General features: G+C 43.3%; 1 protein-coding gene across 3 annotated transcripts; it reads left to right on the forward strand.

Annotated features, from left to right (window-relative positions):
• Window positions 1–17,519: 17,519 nt before the first annotated feature.
• Window positions 17,520–21,865, forward strand: CD70 (CD70 molecule). 3 transcript variants are annotated; one of them, XM_059695255.1, is made up of 4 exons: window positions 18,263–18,352; window positions 18,759–18,923; window positions 19,147–19,180; window positions 21,357–21,862. In XM_059695255.1, the coding sequence occupies exons 2-4, from the start codon at window positions 18,882–18,884 to the stop codon at window positions 21,743–21,745; spliced, it is 465 nt and encodes a 154-aa protein (XP_059551238.1). In that variant the 5' UTR covers window positions 18,263–18,352; window positions 18,759–18,881; the 3' UTR covers window positions 21,746–21,862. The 3 variants fall into 3 exon arrangements, with proteins under 3 accessions (XP_059551236.1, XP_059551237.1, XP_059551238.1); XM_059695253.1 differs by lacking the exon at window positions 18,759–18,923 and having other exon boundaries at window positions 17,520–18,352; window positions 19,147–19,189; window positions 21,357–21,865; XM_059695254.1 differs by lacking the exon at window positions 18,759–18,923 and having other exon boundaries at window positions 17,523–18,352; window positions 21,357–21,864.

Below are 21,865 nucleotides of genomic sequence, written 5' to 3' on the forward strand. Positions count from 1 at the left end.
AGCAGATACTGCAGGCAGGCCTGATGGCAGCTGGATGGCTTGGCTTCCTGGCCCTACGGGGCACATTAAGGTTCAACCATGAAATTCCAGCAAAGATAGTCAGTTACCATTCTTGTTGTGTTTATGCAAACATCAGGAGAGTAGATAAATTAATCTTGATTTGGCTTTTTGATAGCCATGGAGGAATTTTAAGAAGAAAAATCCTGTTTCAATAGAAGTTGTTAAATCTAAAATGGTTTCTTTCCCTTCCACCGGGCCATTTGTTAAGCTTATAGGGATAGTTCAGTTGATAGTTCTGTGTGCCCAGTATGGGCCTCTAGCAACGGTGGAATAGAAATGCAGTCCGTCTCATGATTGAGCCGGAAGTTCCAAGACAAGGGGGGAATGAAAGGGCGAGGACTACGCCCTCCACCTTGCCCCAGGGTAAGGGCTATGCCCTCCATCTTACCTTGGCCATGTGCTCAGCAAGGCTTCTTCCCGGAAGCCAAGCCGCTGCTGGCCACGCCCAGGATTTCTCTGGACTGGCCAATGATAGTTAAGGGAAGTACACGCCATCACTATGACCACATCCTGTGTAATGAGACACCGACTGGCGCTGGCCAATCGGCAGGGCCCACAGTCCTTTCTCCTCCCCTTGCCCCAGCCCCCTATAAAGCCTCTCTCCACACAGAGTTCTCTCTCTCGGCCACTGGAGCTTACCGTTGCATTGGTGAGTGTGGCAGGGGAGCCAAACCCGGGTTTGAAATGAATGACTCTTTGCTTTTGCATCGGACTGACGGGCTCCCTGGGGGTCTTGGGAACTTTGAAATCTGGGCACAACAGAGGTGTTTTATATGCATTCATAAATCTCAAGTACCCACTTTCACAGGTGGTTCCCACCACTCTGTCTGCCATTCCTACTCTAGTTTCTTGGTCACTTGAAGCTTCTATATAATATACCTTTCTTGACTATCAAAAATAAAATAAAATAAAAACCTTGTGTCCCAAACAACTGTTTGCAATGATGACGACCAGATCGAAAGTTAAAAACATTCTTTAGAATTATCATCCCTATGTTATCTGCATCAATAGAAATACCTTCCTTCTATTGATATAGTTGTTTCCCTTCCCTTTCTCACAAATACCCTTTGCCTTTGTCTCCTAATTGGACCACTATTTGAACTTCTGCCTGACTCACCGCTCACCAAATAGCTATTCTTATTATCTCCGGAAACGCTTGTTTGCCTCTCCCTTTGAAAGAGCTTTTATTTTTAGGCTGACATCGGTATAACTGATTTAAATCCTTGGTCATTGGTGATGAACTCGATCTCTTCTCCCCTCTCTTAAGATTAGAGGGGAGTGGGGTGGGAGGGCTGAAAGTTCCAACCCTGTAATCACATGTTGGTTTTTCTGGGATAGCCCCTATCCTGAAGCTATCCAGGGGCCCAAGAGTCACTTCAATGCATAAACTCAGGAATGTTTGAAAGGGAATTGTTCTGAATAACAAAAGACACTCCTCTCACCCCCATCATCAAGAAATTCCTATGGTTTTAGCTCTTGTGCCAAGAACCAGTGATGAAGACCAAATATAGATTCCTTATTATATCACAATATCACAGAGGGCGGCCTCTGATATTCTGTACACTGGAGAGTAGGAACCTGAAGATGGGAATGAGAGAATAGAACGAAGTTCTGAGCCCTAGTACTTGCGAACATAACCTTCTTTGGAAATAGGGTCTCTGCAGATATAATTAAGATAGAGCAAAGGAGCTTGTATCTCAATAAAGGGGTACAACTGGTGGTAAGCACAGGGCCTGCAAGTAAGAGTCCCTGTGAGTCAGAGCGTGGCTGACAAATCTTGTCTTCATGGGCATACAGTCAATAACTATTTATTAAGCACCTACTGTGTTCCAGGCACTGTTATAAACACTGGAATTAGAGTCCACCCTCACTCCCAGGTCAGATTTCACAATTGCTCGTCTTCCCCTTCCCAGAGGGGGTCCCTGAGGAGCCACACTAAGTTAGACATGGGAGGAGGCAGATCATTCCAGGCTTTGGTTCTATGGGCTTGCTACTGAGATCCACACATTACCCCGGATGCAGAGACTATTCCACCTCACTCAGGTATTCTGACTTTACAGCTTGATGCTGTAACAGGCAGGACTTTGGGGCCATCTCTCTCAGGGAGTGGTGACTGCATTTTGCATGCAGGAAGAATGAGCTAAGTTTTTGGTGACTTGATGGGTGGATTTTAATAGTGGTTGGTGTTTCCCACCTAATAGTTTCAGCTTTTCTCCTTCTAGGCTTATGGAAGTCCGCCACTTCCCTGCATTCTCTGAAGCTAGGCAGGCAGCACAACATGCCTTGGCCAGTGGAAAGTGAATGATATTGACAGTTCAGCTACCATAAGCAGATCTGGGCCCCTCACTGATCTGCACATAGCAGGAGCAAGTAATAAATGTGTATTGCATGAGTACGTTTCAGGGATGGTTGTAATTACGGGGTAACCTATCCTAGCCTACCCTGACCAGCATACAAGCTTCAGGAGAAGGAGGAAATATCAGCTTTGACAGTGAAATTAAAGATTTTTTAGCTCCTATCAAGGCAGTAGTCTCTCTCTCTCTCTCTCTCTCTCTCTCTCTCTCTATATATATATATATATATATATATATATATATATATATATAATTTCAGAGTGGTATGGAGAGGGAGAGAGAGATACATCAAAGATGAGAGAGAATCATTGATCAGCTGCCTCCTGCACACTCCCTACTAGGAATTGAGCCTGCGACCTCCTAGTTCATAGGTCAATGCTCAACCACCAAGTCACACCAGTCGGGTCAAGGCAATCATCTTAAAAGCTGGCTTGTGGAGAAATTACTCAATTAGGAAACCAGTGTGTTTGCCCTCTAAGCTCCAACCCAAAAGCCTGCAACCTAGGCTTCTGCTCACACAGCTCCAGTCCACTCAGCCTTCCCTCTGCAAGGGTCCAAGGGAAAAAAAAAAAAAAAAGAATCAATGGGAAACATATCCTCGGGTAAGGAGAGGAAGGAGGAGGAGGAGGAGGAGAAGAAGGGCAATCACCTCTTCCAGCCATCATCTTCTCCATTGTGGCTTTGCTATTACCAAGCCCAGTACTGGTTTGTTGCTATTCTCTGCTGCAAGCATGTCAAACTCACAGCCCATGGGCCGCATGAAGCCCACAACGAATATTTTTGTGGCCCAGACAATATAACGGTATGTAAGAAATGTTTCAGACACAGAACCTAGAGACAGAACCTAGAGAAAACATGGCAAAAGATCCTGGACAGAAACTGGCAACAGAACCTAGAGACAGAACCTAGCGAGAGAACCTGGCCAAAGAACCTAGAGACAGAACCTGGCTACAGAACCTGGATAGAACATGGCAAGAGAACCTGACTAGAACCTGGTGACTGAACCTGGCTGGAGAACCTAGCGAGGGAACATGGCTACAGAACCTGGCTGGAGAACCTGGAGAACCTAGCAAGAGAACATGGACACAGAACTTGGCTGGAGATTGTGGCTAGAGATCCTGGCTAGGCTGCTGATCAACTGAACGCTGTCTCTGTGTCATTCCTTCTTTGCCGACTCCGTCCACACCTTTGGGGACCCCTGGACCTGCTCGGGCTGGACCCCAGAAGATATGCACAGATCCTATAGTCTAAGGGTAACTCCATCTTTTCTATCCAAGAGGGCAAATTAAAGTGTCTGTGACTGAGACAAGAATCTGGTAAAAGCCAAAGCCGGTTTTGCTCAGTGGATAGAGCGTCGGCCTGCGGACTGAGGGGTCCCGGGTTCTATTCCGGTCAGGGACATGTACCTGGGTTGCAGGCACATCCCCGGAAGGGGATGTGCAGGAGGCAGCTGATTGATGTTTCTCTCTCATCGATGTTTCTAACTCTCTATCTCTCTCTCCCTTCCTCTCTGTAAAAAACAATAAAATATATATATATAAAAAAAAGAAATCTGGTAAAAAAAAAAAAAAGAAAGAAATGTTTTAATAAACTTCATAACTTAATTTTTACAATATCCTGTTATATGTAATTATTAATAATGAACTACAACATTCGCTAATGACTAATTACTATAATCATACTAGAGGCCCGGTGCACAAAAATTTGTGCACTTGGGGGGGGGGTCCCCTCAGCCCAGCCTGCACCCATTTGCAGTCCAGGACCCCTTGGGGGATGTCCACCTGTCGACTTAGGCCCACTCCCCAGGGGATCAGGCCTAAGCTTGCAGTCAGACATCCTTCTGGCAGCCAGGGAGCCCTCGGGGGATGTCCAACTAAAGGCTTAGGCCCCCAAGGGATCGGGTCTAAACCGTTAGTTGGACATTCTTAGTGCTGCCATGGAGGTGGGAGAGACTCCTGCCACCACCTCTGCGCTGGCCAGCCATGAGCCTGCTTCTGTGGCACTCCCATATGGAAGTGCACTGACCACCAGGGGGCAGTTCCTGCATTGAGCGTCTGTCCCCTGGTGGCCAGTGCACATCATAGCAACCGGTCATTCTGCTATTCAGTCAACTTGCATATTAGCCTTTTATTATTATTATATAGGATGTCCCTATTTCCCCCATTTTGCCCCCTCTACCCAGCTCTTGCCCCCCACTTCTCTCTGGCCATCACCATACTGTTGTCTGTGTTCATGGGTTGTGCATATATTTTCTTTGGCTAATCCCTTCTTTAAATTCACTTCTTTAAATTTTTATTTTCAGATAAGTGCTTATAACTGCACTATTATATCATTTAGAATTAAGATATTTTTTAATTGAACACGTAAATTTTAGCACAATTTAACAAATTATGTTAGAAGCAATTAGGAGATTTTTTCATGTAATTCAGATACATTCTAATTAATATTTTATAAATTTTTAATTTTTTAATATTTTAATTTGAAATAATCTCATACATGTAAAAAAAACTATAAAATACTACAGCATATTATATGTACCCTTCACCCAATTTCTTAGGTGTTAATAATTTAAACATAACCATTATACAACTAACAAAATTTGAAATATATTTTTCTTATAATCTCTTTAATGTTACTTAATCCATTTACTTTGTTTTTGTTAATCTTCACCCAAGAATATTTTTCCATTGAATTTTAGAGAGAGTGAAGGGAAAGGGAGAGACACATTGATTGGTTGCCTCCTGCACATGCTCTGATAGGGACTGCGGATCAAGCCAGCAACTGAGGTACATGCCCTTGACTGGAATTGAACCTGGGACCCTTCAGTCCTTGGGCTAATGCTCTATCCACTGAGCAAAATAGGCTGCAGCTTAATTCATTTACTTTTAATCTATATGTGTCTTTATATTTAAAGTGGGTTTTGTTTTTGACTCACCCTCATAATCTGTCTTTTAATTGGTGCATTTATGCCACTGACTTTCAGAGTGCTTACTGATAGAGTTACTACCATATCAGGCGGCTTCTGGGGCTTCTGGGGCTGGCCAGCAGCCTGAGATCAGATCCAATCACGGGCGACAGGCAGGCGGCTTCTGGGGTCGCACACGGGGGCCTGGATGGCAGCTCGCACTGGTGGCTCACACTGTCCCGCCCTGCCTGCGGTATGCAAATTAGTCGCCATCTTTGTTGGCAGTTAATTTGCATATTGCACTGATTAGCCAATGGGGGCATAGCGAAGGTACGGTCAATTACCATGTTTGTCTATTATTAGATAGGATTACATTCATTTCCCTTATGTGTCTTACATGCAGGTGCACCATTTCTCTCCACTAATACTAGCAACGAATATTTTAGCAGCCGATTGCCACATCATTAGTTTTAAACTGACTTGTTTGGTGTGCGCAACAGGAAATATTTCACTTTCTGAGAACAAGAAAAATAGGTTTATTTGTGTGACGCTTATTAATTTGTGCAGTTATTCAGTGTCTGGTAAGTACACGTTCAAGGAAAAAATATTAATTTTTATTAAAATGTTCTGTTATTTTATGTTAACAATTACTCATTTGTTTCAGCCCTTTGTATTCAGCAGGTCTCTATCGAAATAAACCTATGTTTTTATGAAAATTGAAGCTTTTGTTTTTTTGCAGCCCACATACACTTAAACCTTGTTTATTTGGCTTGTGTTAGCCTTTGCGTTTGATAAGCTTGCTCTACTGGCTCTGTGCTGGGTGCTGGGAGAAAGCTTCCCTTACACAGTGGGTTCCTTACTCCTTTCCCCTTTCCTGGAGCTCAGCATCCAATGCTGTTTCTTGTTCCCAAGCAGAAAGTTCTGGGAGATGAGACTGCCTCCTCTTTCACTGCAGGGAATAAGCCCCCCTTCCATTGCGCCAAAAACCTAGCATCTCTCTCCCCCGACCTTGGTAGAGATAGTTCTACTTATGTGCAGGCAGTTGCATGCTTAATCCACAGAGTCCTTTATTGTAGCAGCCATGAGAATGCTTCTCACAGACCTCTACCCACAGGGAACAGTACTGGCCTAGAGCCCCAACTGCTGTGCTCCAAAATCCATCACCATGTCTCCAACAAGGCCATACTTCTTGGGCTGCTCCCAGTGGATGACCAAGGCAACAGGGATACTAAGGCAAACCCAATCCTAGGAGGCAAAGGACTTTACCCAGCAATTTTGGTTCCAGGCCTCCCCCAAATGCCATGTAAAGAGTCCTTAGATCATGTAACTGTAGAGGGTGCTTCTATCAAACTTTCCTTCTCACAGTCCATCAGTAACCTTGCCTTTCCCGACTCTCTCCCCTTTTTCTCTCACAGGTGGTCCTCTAATATTATTCTCTAATAATAGCAAAGTGCATCCTGTCTTATAGTCTGCTTCTTAGAGGACCTGAACTAACACATTCCTCCACCATCTTTCTTCCTCCAGTAGATGTGCAGCCTCCTGTTTAGACCCCTGCTGTGACTGCTCACTTGCATTTTTACCTATAAATTATCTGGAAAAGCTTTGCCTCATGCTACCTGAGAGCTTTCACATGGCAACCCTGTAAAAGCTGTCTCCTAGGCTCACATTAACTGCTGACTCAGGGCTGGGGCACAAGCACCGTGCTTACTGGTAGTTGTCCCAGTAAGCAGTCACTTTCCAAAGGGACACCCGACGCAGCGCAGAGCATTATGGCCCCTGCAAATAGGCCCCTGATAGCCTGAGCAGGCCTCAGGAATTGATGTTCAGTGCATGATCTGAGGACACTGTTTCAGCCCTAAGCCACTTTAGAAGCATTTTCCCTGACCCCGCCAGCCATCCTCCACCACAAAATACTCCGTCTCCCCTCAAACTCATGTATGTATAGAGACCCTAAATTGGGTTGGAGAGTGGTCAAAGAGATCACAGATGAAACAAGTTCTCTGAGTTATTCCCTTAAGGTACCGAAATCAATCCAGTTCATTCCAGAAACAAATCAAGTCTTTTTTTTCTTCAATTAAAATTTACATTAAATATTATTTTATATTAGTTTCAGGAATATAACATAGCAATTAGACAATCATATACTTAAAAAGTGCCCCCCCCCTGATATTTCCAGTACCCACCTGGCACCATACATAGTTATTATAACATTATTGACTATACTAGAGGCCTGGTGCATGAAATTCATGCACAGGTAGGGTCCCTAGGCCTGGCCGGCCATCAGGGCCGATCTGTGGGGCAACCAGTGGAGCAATTGAGGGGCCCCCACTAGCACCTGCCTTGGCCGGCCTGGTGCTGGACATCCCCCCCCAACTGCCACCACTGGTCACCTCCCTCTGCGGGGCGACCGGCAGGGCAACCGGGGGCAGGGAGGGGGGGCCCACTGGAACCCGCCTTGGCTGGCCTGAGGCCTGTGGGATGGGAGCAGCTCCTGCATTGAGCCTCTTCCCCCTGGTGGTCAGTGCACATCATAGTGACCAGTTGTTCCACCTATAGTTCTGCCGTTCAGTCAATTTGCCTATTAGGCTTTTATTAGATAGGATTCCTATGCTGTACTTTACATCTCCGTAACTATTCTGTAACCACTAATTTGTACCTCTCAATCCCTTCACCTCTTTCACCCAGTCACCCAACCACCCTCCCTCTGGCAGCCATCCGTCTATTCTCTGTATCTATGAGTGTATTTCTGTTTTGTTTGTTCATTCATATCATTCTCTAGATTCCACATATAAGTGAAATCATGTGGTATTTTTCTTTCTCTGACTGATTTATTTCACTTAGCATAATGCCTTCTAGGTCCATCCATGCTACCACAAATGGTAAGATTTCATTTTGTTATGGCCAAGTAATATTCAGTTACTTGGCCATAACAGAATGCACCACTACTTTTTTATCCACTTGTCCATTGATGGGCACTTAGGTTACTTCTATACCTTGGCTGTTATAAGTGGTGCTGCGGTGAGCATGGCGACACATTTATGCTTTCAAGTTGGTGTTTTGGGTTTCTTCAGCTATATGCCCAGAAGTGGAATCGCTGGGTCATGGGGCAGTTCTATTTTTAACTTTCTGAGGACCCTTCATGCTGTTTTACAAAGTGGCTGCACCAATCTGTGTTCCCACTAGCAGTGCATGGGGGCTCCCTTTCTCTGCATCTTAGCCAACGCTTGTTGTTTGTGGATTTATTGATGACAGCCATTCTGATGGGTGTGGGGGTGATATCTCTTTGTGGTTTTGATTTGCATTTCTCTGATGTTTGGTGACGTTGACCATCTTTTCTTGTGTCTACTGGCCGTCTCTGTGTCCTCTTTGGAGAAGAGTCTGTCTGGGTCCTCTGTCCAATTTTAAATTGGGTTGTATTTTGGGGGCATTGAGATGTATGAGTTCTTTACAGATTTTGTATATTAGCCCTTGTCGAGTGTATCATTGGCGAATGTCTTCATCCATTCAGTATGTTTTGTCTTTTCATTTTATTGATGATTTCCTTTGCTGTGCAGATGCTTTTGAGTTTGATGTGGTCCCATGTTTTTGTTATTGTTGTTTGTTTCCTTTGCCTGAGGAGATATGTCAGGAAAAAAAATTGCTATGAGAAATATCAGAGATTTTATTGCCTATGTAAGAAACTAGGTCTTAAATACACATTACTGACTAGCCAAGCTTGTAACAACATGAATGAGCCTTGAGAATATCATGTTAAACAAAATAAGTCAGGCAGAATAAGTTAAGAACTATATTATTTCACTCATATGTGGGATATAAAACTGAAGGCAACGAATAAATAAGAAAAACAAATAAAAACCCATTAGACACACACACACAAAAAGTCTTCAAAGCTAAGTTTGGCAACAGGAACAAAAAAAATATGTTATAAATTCTTTAAACTCTAATTATGTGTTGACATTCAGATCTGAAAGACTTCTATAGCTACTATGTGTCATCCCAGAAAAGAAAAAGCTAGAGTTCATCGCCACCAAACAAGTATTACAAGAAATGTTAAAGGGAACTTCTTTAAGAAGAAGGGGGGAAAATCCAAAATATGAGTAACAATAAAATATTAATTATGAATATTTATTTCAAATGTAAATGGATAAATGTTCTAGTCAAAAGACATAGGATGACTGAACAGAGAAAATAAGACCCATATATATGCTGCCCACAAGAATCTACTACATATCGAATGACACAGACCAAAAATAAAAGGATAGAAAAAGATATTTCATGCGAATGGAAAGGAAAAAATCTGGATTAGCAATACTTATATTAGACAAAATAGACTTTAAAACAAAGCCCATAACAAGAGACAAAGAAATGGTGGTTGCCAGAGGGAAGCGGGTGGGGGGAGGAGGTGGTCCTAATATAAGATGGCAGGAGAAAATTTGACTTTGGGTGATGGGCACATGGTGCAATATACAGATCTTGTAACATAGAAACCCACACCTGAAACCTATATGTTCATGTTGACCAACGTCACCCCAATCAATTTAATAAATAGATTTTTTGAGCTAGAAGAAACTATCTTTTATTTATTCATTATTATCAGTCTTCAGTGATATTCCAGATTATTCAGGTTATGCTTCTGAAGTATGCTTTAGCAAATCTTATTTAAATCTTTAATGTCTTTGACCTTAATTAGTCATTGGTAAAATTTCTCTCTAAATCAGTAATTATTTCTATTTTCTTTTCTTTCTTTTTTTCAGTATTTTTTATTTCAAGAAAAATTATTTTATATATGATAATGTTACATGCAATAAACACCAATTATTCAAGAAAAATTATCTTATGTATAATAATACATGCAATAAACATTAATATTTCAAGAATATGAGAATTTTAAGTATAATAATATTACCAAAACTGTATTAACATAGCATGATATCACAAAAGTTGTAGAAAATATTTAAAATATGCAAATAACAGGATTATTTCTATCATATTCTACAATATTTTTTTCCACACTGGCTCTATTTTTGTTTATCAGTTTATGTTGTTCATTATATTCCACAAATGAGTGAAATCCGTTGATATTTATCTTTCTCCAACTGGCTTATTTTGCTTAGCATAATTCTTTTAAAGTCTATTTGTCAGATATGATTATTGCTACTCCAGCTTTTTTTCTTTTCCATTTTAATGGAAAACTTTTTCCCATCCCTTCACTTTCATCCTGTGTGTGTCTTTGGTTTTGAGGTGGGTCTCTTGTAAACCACATATAGTTGGGTCATATTTTTATATCCATTCAGCTACCCTACACCTTTTGATTGGAGCATTTAATCTATTTACATTTAGGTTTATTATTAAGAGGTACTTATTTATACCCATTTTAATTCTGTATGGCTAGGTTTCTCTCTCTGTTTCTTCTTCTCAGCAATCCCTTACAGCAATCCCTTTAGCATTTCTTATAATGCTGGCTGGGTGATGATTAACTCCTTTAGTCTTTTTTTTTTTTGTCTGGGAAGCTCTTGTTTTGGCCATCTATTTTGAATGATAGCCTTGCTAGCTATAGTAATCTTGGTCTCAGCTCCTTGCTTTCCATTACCTTGAGTACTTCATGCCATTCCCTTCTGGCCTGTAGAGTTTCTGATGATAAATCAGATGTCAGCATTATGGGAACTCCTTTGTAGGTAACAATTTTCTTTTCTCTTGCTGCCTTTAAAATTCTCTCTTTGTCTTTAATTTTTGGCATTTTAATTATGATGTGTCTGGACATGGGTCTGTTTGGGCTTTTCTTGTTTGGGGTTCTCTGTGCTTCCTTTACTTCTGTGACTTTTTCCTTTACCAGGTTAGGGAAGTTTTCTACCATTATTTCTTCAAACACCGTCTCTATTTCTTTCTCCCTTTCTGTCTCCTCTGGCACACCTACTATTCTAATATTGTTACATTTCACATTGTCTGACAGCTCCCTTAAGCTGTCCCCCTGGTTTTTAATTGGTTTTTCTTTTTGGTTCTCTAATTGAGTGATATTTTTTACTCTGTCTTCTAATTCACTGATTCTATCCTCATCTTCCCATAATCTGCTGTGTATTTCTTTCAATGTGTTCTTCATTTGTGTTATGTCATTCTTTAACTCAGACTGTTCTTTTTTCATAGTTACTATATCTTTTTTCATACTTTTGAGCATTTTTAACATCATTACTCTGAACTCTTTTTCAGATACATTTCTTATCTCTGCTTCATTTATCTCTTCTTCTCAAGAATTTGCTATACTTTCATTTGGGGGTTGTTTCTTTGTTTCCTCATTTGGGTTTTCTGTTTGGGTTTGTGACTATGTTTTAGGTAGATCCTCTACACCTCTCAATCTGTAGTGCAGGACAGTGTTAAAGGCTGTTTCTGACTAATTGGATCAGGCAAAGACCCAAAGCTTCTAGAGACTGTCTCTTTTTACAGACTAATAAGATTCTGACTTGAATTGCCCCTAGGCAATCATCCTCAGGTGTTTTGAGAGTTTTTTCAATAGGGTGGGGCTGTTGCTTCTGCCTGGAGGCTAATTGCTACTTTTAATCTCTTAAGTGGCCTCAGGGCAAGGTGTTTTCCAATAGGGTGTGTCGACTGTCTTCTCCCCCAGGCAAGGCAGATGTCTATGTGAGAAAGATGTCCTCCGCTGTGTGAGGGCATGACTCACCCCAGGAAACTTGAGGTGTCTGCCTTCTGATCTCCACCCCCAAAATCCCCAGTCCTGGGTTCTGCTCTCACAGCTCCAGTCCACGTTACCCTCCCTCTGCCAGAGTACAAGGTGGGTGGCTCCACAGGGAATTTTTGTGTGTTGGCCCTTTAAGAGAGTGCCAAAACTTTCAGCTGCCACTTCCTGGCAGACAGCACCCCACTGCTTTTCACAGCTAGATATTATGTAAGTATCCTCCTCAGTTTGGTGCTCTCTGCTGGGGAGCCCAGCTTCAAGATTAGATCCCAGAGTTCCCATCGGCACCCCTTTCCCCCACACACAGCTGAGATATCTCTCCGGGATTTCAGTTGTTGTCTGTGGGTGCCTGGCCAGCCCTTTTGCACCTCCGCCCCTCCTACCAGTCTCTATGCGGTCTCCACTTTCGGTCTTTGGGTATTGGGTTCTCTCCTGTGAGTTCTCCACTCAATAAATAGATATTTTTTAAAAGAGAAACAAAGAAGGACATTTCATAAACAGTAGCCAAGATATGGAAACAACCTAAGAGTCCATCAATAGATGACTGGATAAAGAAGATGTGGTACATACATAGGGTGTCCCCAAAAAATGTATACACACACTTTGAATAATTATAAAGGCAGAGTGCTTACTAATATTTTATTTTCAAAATTGTAATATCAGCTGTTAAAGTGTGTATGCAATAGAATATTACTCACCCATAAAAAGAATGGAATCTTACCATTTACAACAACATGGATGGAGCTATAGGGTATTACGCTAAGTGAAATAAGTCAGAGAGAAAAATACCATATGATTTTACTTATATGTGGAATCTAAAGAACAAAATAAACAAACAAACTCATAGGTAAAGAGAACAAACTGATAGTAACCAGAGGGAAGGGGGTTGGAAGCTAGGGATTGGGGAAATGAAGGGATTAAAAAGCACAATTGGCAGCTACAAAATAGCCACAGGGATGTAAAGTTTGGCACAAGAAATATAGTCAATAATATTGTAATAACTGTGTGTGGTGTCAGATGGATAGTACACTTATTGGGGCGATCACTTTGTAAGTTATATAAATGTCTAACCACTATGCTGTACACCAGGAACTAATATAATATTGAATGTGTCTTTTTCTGGTTTTGAGATTAGGGTAATGCTAGCTTCATAGAAAGAGCTTGGATGTGTGCCTTCCTCTTGTATTTTTTGGAATAGTCTGAGGAGGATAGGTTTTAGTTCTGCTTTGACTACTTGGTAAAACTCCCCTGTGAAGTCGTTCAGACCAAGGCTTTTGTTTGCTGGAAGTTTTTTTTATTACTACTTCAATTTCCTTGGTAGTTATCGGCCTATTCAGGTTTTTTTATTCTTCCTGATTGAGTTTTGGAAGATTGTATTTTCCTAGAAATATGTACATTTTGTCTAGGTTGTCCAGTTTATTGGAGTACAGTTGTTCATAGTATTTTTTTTTTTTTACAATCCTTTGTATGTCTGTGGGGTTGATTATTACTTCACCTCTCTCATTTCTGATTTTGTTTATTTGGGTCCTCTCTCTTTGTTTCTGGGTGAGCCTAGCTAAAGGTTCATCAATCTTGTTTATCCTTTCAAAGAACCAACTCTTGGTTCTATTGATCTTTTGTATTGCTTTTATTTTGTTGTTTTGTTTTGTGTTTTTGTTGTCGTTATTGTTGTTTTGGTCTTTATGTTGTTATTTCCACTCTGATCTTTATTATTTCCTTCCATCTGCTTTCTCTGGGCTTTTCTTGTTGCTCTCTTTATAATTCTTTAAGTTGTAGGGTTAGATAATTTATTACCAGTTTTTCTTGTTTTTTGAGGTAGGCCTTTTACACTGATTTTTAGAGAGAGGGAGGAAGGAAGAGGGAGAGAGGGAGAGAGAGAGAGAGAGAGAGAGAGAGAGAGAGAGACTGCTCCCACTGGGACTGGGGATTGAACCTGCAACCCACATAGATGCTGTTAACCAGGAATCAAACCCAAGACCCTTTGATGCACAGGCTGGTGCTCTAACTACTGAAACACACTGGCCAGGTCTAAATATTAACTCTTTTAATTTTTATAGCAATTCTATGAGATAATTAACATTATTACCTCCAGGGAACTGAGGTTAAGTAACTTGCCCAATGTCATACATCTGGTAAGTGATGGAGCCAGAATTCAAATTTAAGCTCCAGGTTCAGGATTAGGGTAAAGAACGCAATGTGAGCAATGTAAGTGCAAGGTCAGATCCATTCTTTAAACATTTTGGGTCAAGGTGGTCAAAAGGTACAAACTTCCAGCTGTAAAATAAATAGATCATGGGAGGTAATGCACAGTACAGTGACTATAGTTGATAACACTGTATTGTATATTTGAAAGTTACTAAGAGAGTAGATCTTAAATGTTCTCATCACAAGAAAAAAAATCAGTTAAAAAAAAAATAGAAACCCCATAAAAACCATTTTGATATTTTGCTCATCCTGCACATTTTTGGGCAATAATTTATCGACTTTTTAAAATATTACACTAGCCTTAGCTGGTTTGGCTCAGTGGATAGAGCATTGGCCTGTAGACCAAAGGGTCCCGGGTTTGATTCCGTTCAGGAGCAGGTACTTTGGTTGCAGGCTCCTCCCTGGCTTGGCCCCTGGTCAGGGCTCCTGCAGGTGGCAACCAATCAATGTTTCTCTCACATCAATGTTTCTCTCTGCCTTTTCCTCTCTTTCACTTTCCCTAAAAATCAATGGAAAAATATCCTTGGGTGAGGATAAATAAATAAATAAATAAAAATATTACACTAGAATATTATTTTACTTGATTACTGAGTTTTGGGGTGCCCCCTTGCTTTTGCACCTGAGTGTCACTCACCTCACCCTGCTAGGTTGGCTAGCTTTAGAATCTAATCTTTTGGCCTCTGAGTCATACAAGCCCTTACCCTGGAAAAATGGGGAAAATCCAAATTCTTCCAGTCCTAGCGAGGAGATAGAGATGAGGTAGGGGAAATTGGTGCTAAAACGGGGGGTTCAGATGCCCCCTCTCCTGGCTGAAATCCAAGAAGTGGGAGGCATGATATTCGTTAAGGGAGAGGGGCTGTAGCTAAGGGGCCTTTGTCTCCTTCCGGTTGAGAACCCTGCAAAAGAGAACACCAAGGGGCATAGCTCTCTGGCCAGTGGGAATATTCACAGCAAAGGAGGCATGAACGAGCGAGCGCCAAGTTGGCACCTCCAAGCTATTCTCACTTCTCAGGAGCGTGGGTGGGTGTGAATGGTTCTGAGTGGCCCTTGGGCAGAGCGAAAGGCAGCCAAAAATAAGCCCTGTGGGCTTGAGGCTTCCCTCGGGAGGAAAGTGATCTTACTTCCTGTGTTCAGATAGCTTCCCAGGGCTTCTCCCCTCAGTTCCCTCCCCCAGACACCTCTGACTTCTCAGAAGTAGTCAAGAGACAGTGAAGGGATGTCGTTGACCAGGGAGAGAAAAGGTCACTTCATCCCTTCTCTGCAGCCTCTTGAATAAAAGGCTCGGCCAGTTCTGCTTTCAGAACCTCCACCCTTCACAGAACTACACGGTGTAGAGAATTATTGATCGATGGAGCAGCCCAGGGGCATCGACCCTATCATACAAAACTGGGAAAGCCCAGGCTGTGGTTCTTGTCAAATGTGTCATAAAAGGAGACACCTGCTAGGTGTTTGGCCAGAGCTTTCATCTTGACTAACAAATGATTCGGGGTTTTTTCCCCGTCTTTGTTACTACAGATTACACCCCTTGAATGTTTATGTTGTGACATCTGTGTTTATGACAACATGCAAGTGCACTAATAAAATAAACTTGAAGTAAAATTGCTGGGTGGAAGGTGATGTATATTTTGGGATCTTGATTGATTTCCCCAAACTGTGCCTCCAAATGGATCCATTTCAAATCTCAGCCTCCAATTCTCTTTTCAATTCTCTGCATAAGAATGAGACTGTGTTCCAATGCATTTGCATTGCTTTTTTTTTTTTTTTTAAACTGTCCCTTATTTGCCCTAAGATAAGGAGCACACTTTTTATATATATATATATATATTTTATTGATTTTTTACAGAGAGGAAGGGAGAGAGATAGAGAGTTAGAAACATCGATCAGCCGCCTCCTGCACACCTCCCACTGGGGATGTGCCCACAACCAAGGTACATGCCCTTGACCGGAATCGAACCTGGGGCCTTTCAGTCCACAGGCTGACGCTCTATCCACTGAGCCAAACCGGTTACGGCTGCATTGCTTTTTATAACCTGGCTGCCCATATTTGTTTTGTTTTTCTAAGGGATATTAACCACTTCTTCATGGCTTAATTTCTAAGTTATGTTCTGGTAAATCTTAAGGAAATCAGTCTTGGCTGATCATGGCTCTATTTTTAGCTTCTGTTGGCAGAGGCAATCCTTGGCATTCCTTGACTTGTAGATGCATCTCTCCAATCTCTGCCTCGATGTCAGATGGCCATCTGCCTCTGTCTCAGTGTATCCTCTCCTTTTCCTATAAAGACACCAATCATTGGATTTAGGACCCACCCTAATGCATTATGACCTCATCTTGGCCTAATTACACCTGCAAAGACCGCACTGCCCAAAGAAATCACACACCAAGGCTCTGGAAAGACACAAATTGGAAGAGGCAGACACTATTCAACACACTACAGCCATCAAAAACAGGTTGACTTTCCCTGGCCAGTGTTGCTCAGTGGTTAGAATGTTGACCCACACACCAAAGGTTCAATTCCTGGTCAAGGGCATGTACCTGGGTTGCAGGTTCCATCTGCCTGCAGTGCATTTGGGAGGCAATAATGTGTCTCACATCAATGCTTCTCTCTCTCTCTCTCTCTCTCTCTCTCTCTCTCTCTCTCTCTCTCACACACACACACACACACACACACACACACACACACTCACACTCTGCCTCTTTCCCTCCCTCTTTCCCTCCTTCCTTTCCACTCTATAAAAATTAATAGAAAAAATATCCTTGATCCCAGCCGGCGTGGCTCAGTGATTGAGCATCAACCTATGAACCAGGAGGTCACAGTTCAATTCCCGGTCAGGGCATATGATTCCTAGTAGGGGGCGTGCAGGAGGCAGCCAATCAGTGATTCTCTCTCATCATTGATGTTTCTATCTCTCTCTCCCTCTCCCTTCCTCTCTGAAATCAATTTTAAAAAAAAATTAATATATCCTCGGGTGAGGATTAACAACAAAAACAGGTGGACTCACCCTGACCAGTTCGGCTCAGTGGATAGAGCATCGACCTGCGGACTGAAAGGTCCCAGGTTCGATTCCGGTCAAGGGCATGTACCTTCGTTGCAGGCACATCCCCAGTGGTCGATGTGCAGGAGGCAGCTGATCGATGTATCTCTCTCATCAATGTTTCTAACTCTCTATCCCTCTCCCTTCCTCTCTGTAAAAAATCAATAAAAAATATATTTCAAAAACAAACAAACAAAAAAAAACAGGTGGACTCCAAGGACCAAGGGGAAGAGAGAACTGAAGGGCAATGTGAGGTGTTTATAAGACAGGAAGGGACAATTCATCTCCTTCTACTCCAGTGGTTCTCAACCTGTGGGTCGCGACCCCTTCAGCAGTCGAACGACCCTTTCACAGAGGTCGCCTAAGACCATCCTGCATATCAGATATTTACATGACGATTCATAACAGTAGCAACATTACAGTTATGAAGCAGCAACGAAAATAATTTTATGGTTGGGTCACAACATGAGGAACTGTATTTAAAGGGCCAGAAGGTTGAGAACCACTGTTCCTATTGGGCAGGTGAGCCATATGGTGTGGCCCCACTACTTGCCAGGGAGGCTGGGAAGATGGAGAGGAACACGTGGCTGTTTGGGGGACCCCCTCCTCTACTCCCACCATCTGGGTGCTTGCTGTGCCCCAGTGCCCAGCACTGAATCTGGTCTATAGTAGATACTCCAATGGAGGGTTGTTGAATGAGTGGAAGGTGAGCATGGAGAGTGAGCATGGGAAGATGGAAAACAGGCAACTCCCTGGTCCGAGGGGCCTTTAGAGGCCACGGGAAGTTCCCTGCACTTGGGAGAACACAAGTCCTGCCCCTTGGCTGGGGCTTCCCCACAGTGGGGCGTGGTGAGTCCTTGGCAAATCATAATAGGCTCGGGCCACTGAGCTACCAGCCTTGAAGTTCATTTCCACCCTGAGCGAGGCGCCTGCACAGGCGGAAGCCACCATGGAGATGGCGGAGGAAGGCTGTGCCCGCCGGCTGCGTCACCTGCTCATGGCGCCTGTCCTGCGGGTGGTTTTACCGCTGTTTTTTCTCGGCCTGATGATCTTCTGCGTCCTATGCTGCTGGCTCCTGGCACAGCAGCAACTGCTCCAGCCACCTGAGGTAAATCGAGAATGAAGAAGATTCGCACCAGTCACCTTGGGGGGGGGGGGTGGCCCCCGGCTTGGCTTAGCGGGGTGTGGAGGGCAGATGGCTAGCCCGGAAAAGAATCAGAGGCGTGGGGAGGGGGTGGGGGGAACCAGCTGGAGAGCAGACTGACAGAAAGATTACCAACAACAACAAAAAGAAAGAGCCAGAATGATGGTTCAAATCAGCCAGGAAAAGAAATCTGGTTGGGAAGAGACAGCAGGAGGTAGAGCCTGGAGCAGGGAGGTAAGGCTGACAGGGCTCCCGCTGGTCCTGCAGGAGGTAAATCCCGTGTGGGGATCCCACGGTGGTTGGCTGCAGCTGGGAAAGGTACATGGGACCTGTCGCAGACAGTGAATGACTGGCTTCGGTGTTCCCCCAGCAGGCTGACTCAGAGGCTGCTGGGGGCTTCACAAAGCTGGAAGGGATGGTTGGGGTGGGGGACAGGCATGGACAGGAGGAACCCCACCTGTTCACCTAAGAGCCCAGGATACCCGCCACAGGGATGGCCTCGGGGGCTGGGCAGGGGGCTCTGCAATGGAGAGAGGTAGGTGTACATCCCACCCCACCTCAGCGTTATGTCCAGGAAAGTCAAGTTCTTAATGGCTTATTTCTTATGCTCCAGGTTAATTCTAACCTACTTCCTCTTCACGAGGTTGTGTATGTGTTTTTATAAAATTCACAAGTCAGCCCCTTGAAATAAAGGGGGCAGAGCAGGGTAGGCAGTGCAAAGAGGGGCTCTGATTGCCCTGTTTTCTCTTTTCTTCCAGTGGGACATAGCTGAGCTCCAGCTGAACCACACAGGTGAAATGGGTAAACAGGGTAAAGTGTGAGTGTGTCTCTGTGTGAGTGCATGTGTGAGAGAGAGAGAGAGAGAGAGAGAGAGAGAGAGAGAGAGAGAGAGAAAGAGAAAAAGAGGAAAAGGGAGAGCGAGAAGAAGGAAGGAAGGAGGGAGAGAGAGAGAACAAAAGAAAGGAAGGAAAGAAGGAAGAAAGAAAGAAAGAAAGAAAGAAAGAAAGAAAGAAAGAAAGAAAGAAAGAAAGAAAGAAAGAAAGAAAGAAAGAAAGAAAGAGAAAGAGAGAGAGAAAGAAAGATTCACACCAGGAGAAAGGGAAAGAAAGAAAATAGGGGAGAGAGAAATAATAAATAGAAAGGGAGAGGAAGAAAAAAACGAGAACGAGAATGAAAGAGAAAGAGAGAGAGACAGGGGAGTGTGATCCTGCCTTACTCTTTCCCTCTGTCCTTCACATTTTATCTTCTGCCGTGAGAGAGCCCAAAACAACTAAAACCCACTAATAGCAATTGCTAGCATTCCTCCCTTCATTCCACAAATAGCTGAGCACCTGCTGTGAGCCAGGCACTGTTCTGGGTGCCACCATAAGGAAGAGAACAGACAAAAAAAGCCCTGCCTTTTCTTCTACTCCGGAAAAGGATGTAGCGTGCCAAGGAAAGCACATGTAGGATGTTTCAAAGAAAAATCAAGTGAGGGGATCAGGAGATGAGCGAGGGAGTTGTTAGGAGGTTTCCTCACACCCTCTCTGTAACCCTCCTCCGGCCAGCCCCGACATTTTGAGGGCTGTATTCATTTCATTTTGTGGTGCAGGAACCCCTGTTCCTTTTTGTTCAGGCCATTTGCTGTCCAGGCTATGATAGGAGCATACCACACACATTTTATTAGCTGTGTCCTCCCTCACCTGGTGGACTCTGGGGTCTCTCTCTATCTAAATCGGATATCATTGACATGTAACATATTAGTTCCGGTGTACACCATAATGATGCAATATTTGTGTATATTGTGATATGACCACCACAATAAGTCTAGTTAACATCCATCACCTCACATAGTTACCAGTTGTTTTTCTTGTGATGAGAACTTTTAAGATCTACTCTCTTAGCAATTTTTAAATAGACAATACAGTATTATTATATTAAAAACTAGAGGCCTGGTGCACAAATTCATGCACCAGTGGGGTCCCTCAGCCTGGTCTGTGGGATCGGGCCGAAACTGGCTCTCTGGCATCACCTGAGGGGTCCTGGATTGCAAGAGGGTGCAGGCCAAGCTGAGGGACCCCACCGGTGCGTGATCAGGTCCAGGGAGGGACATGGGAAATTGACCAACGAGGGAGGGACCGGACGACTGGACACTTAGCATATTAGGCTTTTATTATATAGGATATCTACATAGTTGCCATGCTGTAATAAGATTCCCAGGACATTTTTTTAATATATATTTTATTGATTTTTTTTTTTTTTTTTTTTTTTTTTTTTTTTTTTTTTTTTTTTTTTTTTACAGAGAGGAAGGGAGAGGGATAGAGAGTTAGAAACATCAATGAGAGAGAAGCATTGATCAGCTGCCTCCTGCACATCTCCTACTGGGGATGTGCCCACAACCAAGGTACATGCCCTTGACTGGAATCGAACCTGGGCCCCTTCAGTCCCCAGGCCGATGCTCTATCTAGTGAGCCAAACCGGCTAGGGCCCCAGGACATTTTTGTAATTGTAAGTTTGTACCTTTTAACTACCTTCCCTCATTTTGTACCCCCACCTCTGGTAACCACCAATTTATGAGTTCATTGGGTTTTTGTTTGTTTATTTTTAGATTCCATGTATAAGTGAGGTCGTATGATACTTGTCTTTGTCTGGCTCATTTTACTTAGCATAATGCCTTCAAGATCCATCCATGTTGTCTCAAATGACAGGATTTCCTTCTCTTTTATGGCATAATAATATTCATGTGTGTGTGTGTGTGTGTGTGTGTGTGTGTAAATATGTGTATATATGATGTTTTAATCTATTCATCCATCAATAAGGGCCCATTCAGGAAGGCTGTACCCTCATGACCTAATCACTCCCAAAGGCCCCACCTCCTAAAATTATAACCTTGAGGATTAGGTTTCAACATAAAAATTTTGGACATTCAGTTGACAGCCCTCAGTTTCCCTAAACTGCCGTCCTTCCACCCCCAACCCTCTGCCTCCAGGACTGCGGCAGGACCCCAGGCTGCACTGGCAGGGGGGTCCAGCACTGGGCCGCTCCTTCCTGCATGGACCACAGCTGGACAACGGGCAGCTGCGTGTCCAGCGTGATGGCATCTATAGGCTGCACATCCAGGTGACACTAACCAACTGCTCCTCCTCGGTGAAGAACATTGTGTCCCGCAGGGCCATCCTGGCGGTGGGCATCTGCTCCCCAGTGGTGCGCAGCATTAGCCTGCTTCGTCTCAACTTCCACCTCAGCTGCACTGTCTCCTCCCAGCGCTTGACATACCTGGCCCACGGGGACACCCTCTGCACCAACCTTACGCTGCCTCTGCTGCCCTCCCAAAATTCTGATGAGACTTTTTTTGGGGTTCAGTGGGTGCACCACTGAATGCTATACCTCCTCACTCAGATTTTTGGGAGAGATTTTTTTCTGTTCACTGTTTAACACACTATTAAATATGATTTATAATAAAATATATACTTCGTTGCATGGTCCTTTCTTTCCTTA

The sequence above is a fragment of the Myotis daubentonii genome, chromosome 5 (assembly GCF_963259705.1).
Source record: "Myotis daubentonii chromosome 5, mMyoDau2.1, whole genome shotgun sequence".
Classification (NCBI taxonomy): domain Eukaryota; kingdom Metazoa; phylum Chordata; class Mammalia; order Chiroptera; family Vespertilionidae; genus Myotis; species Myotis daubentonii.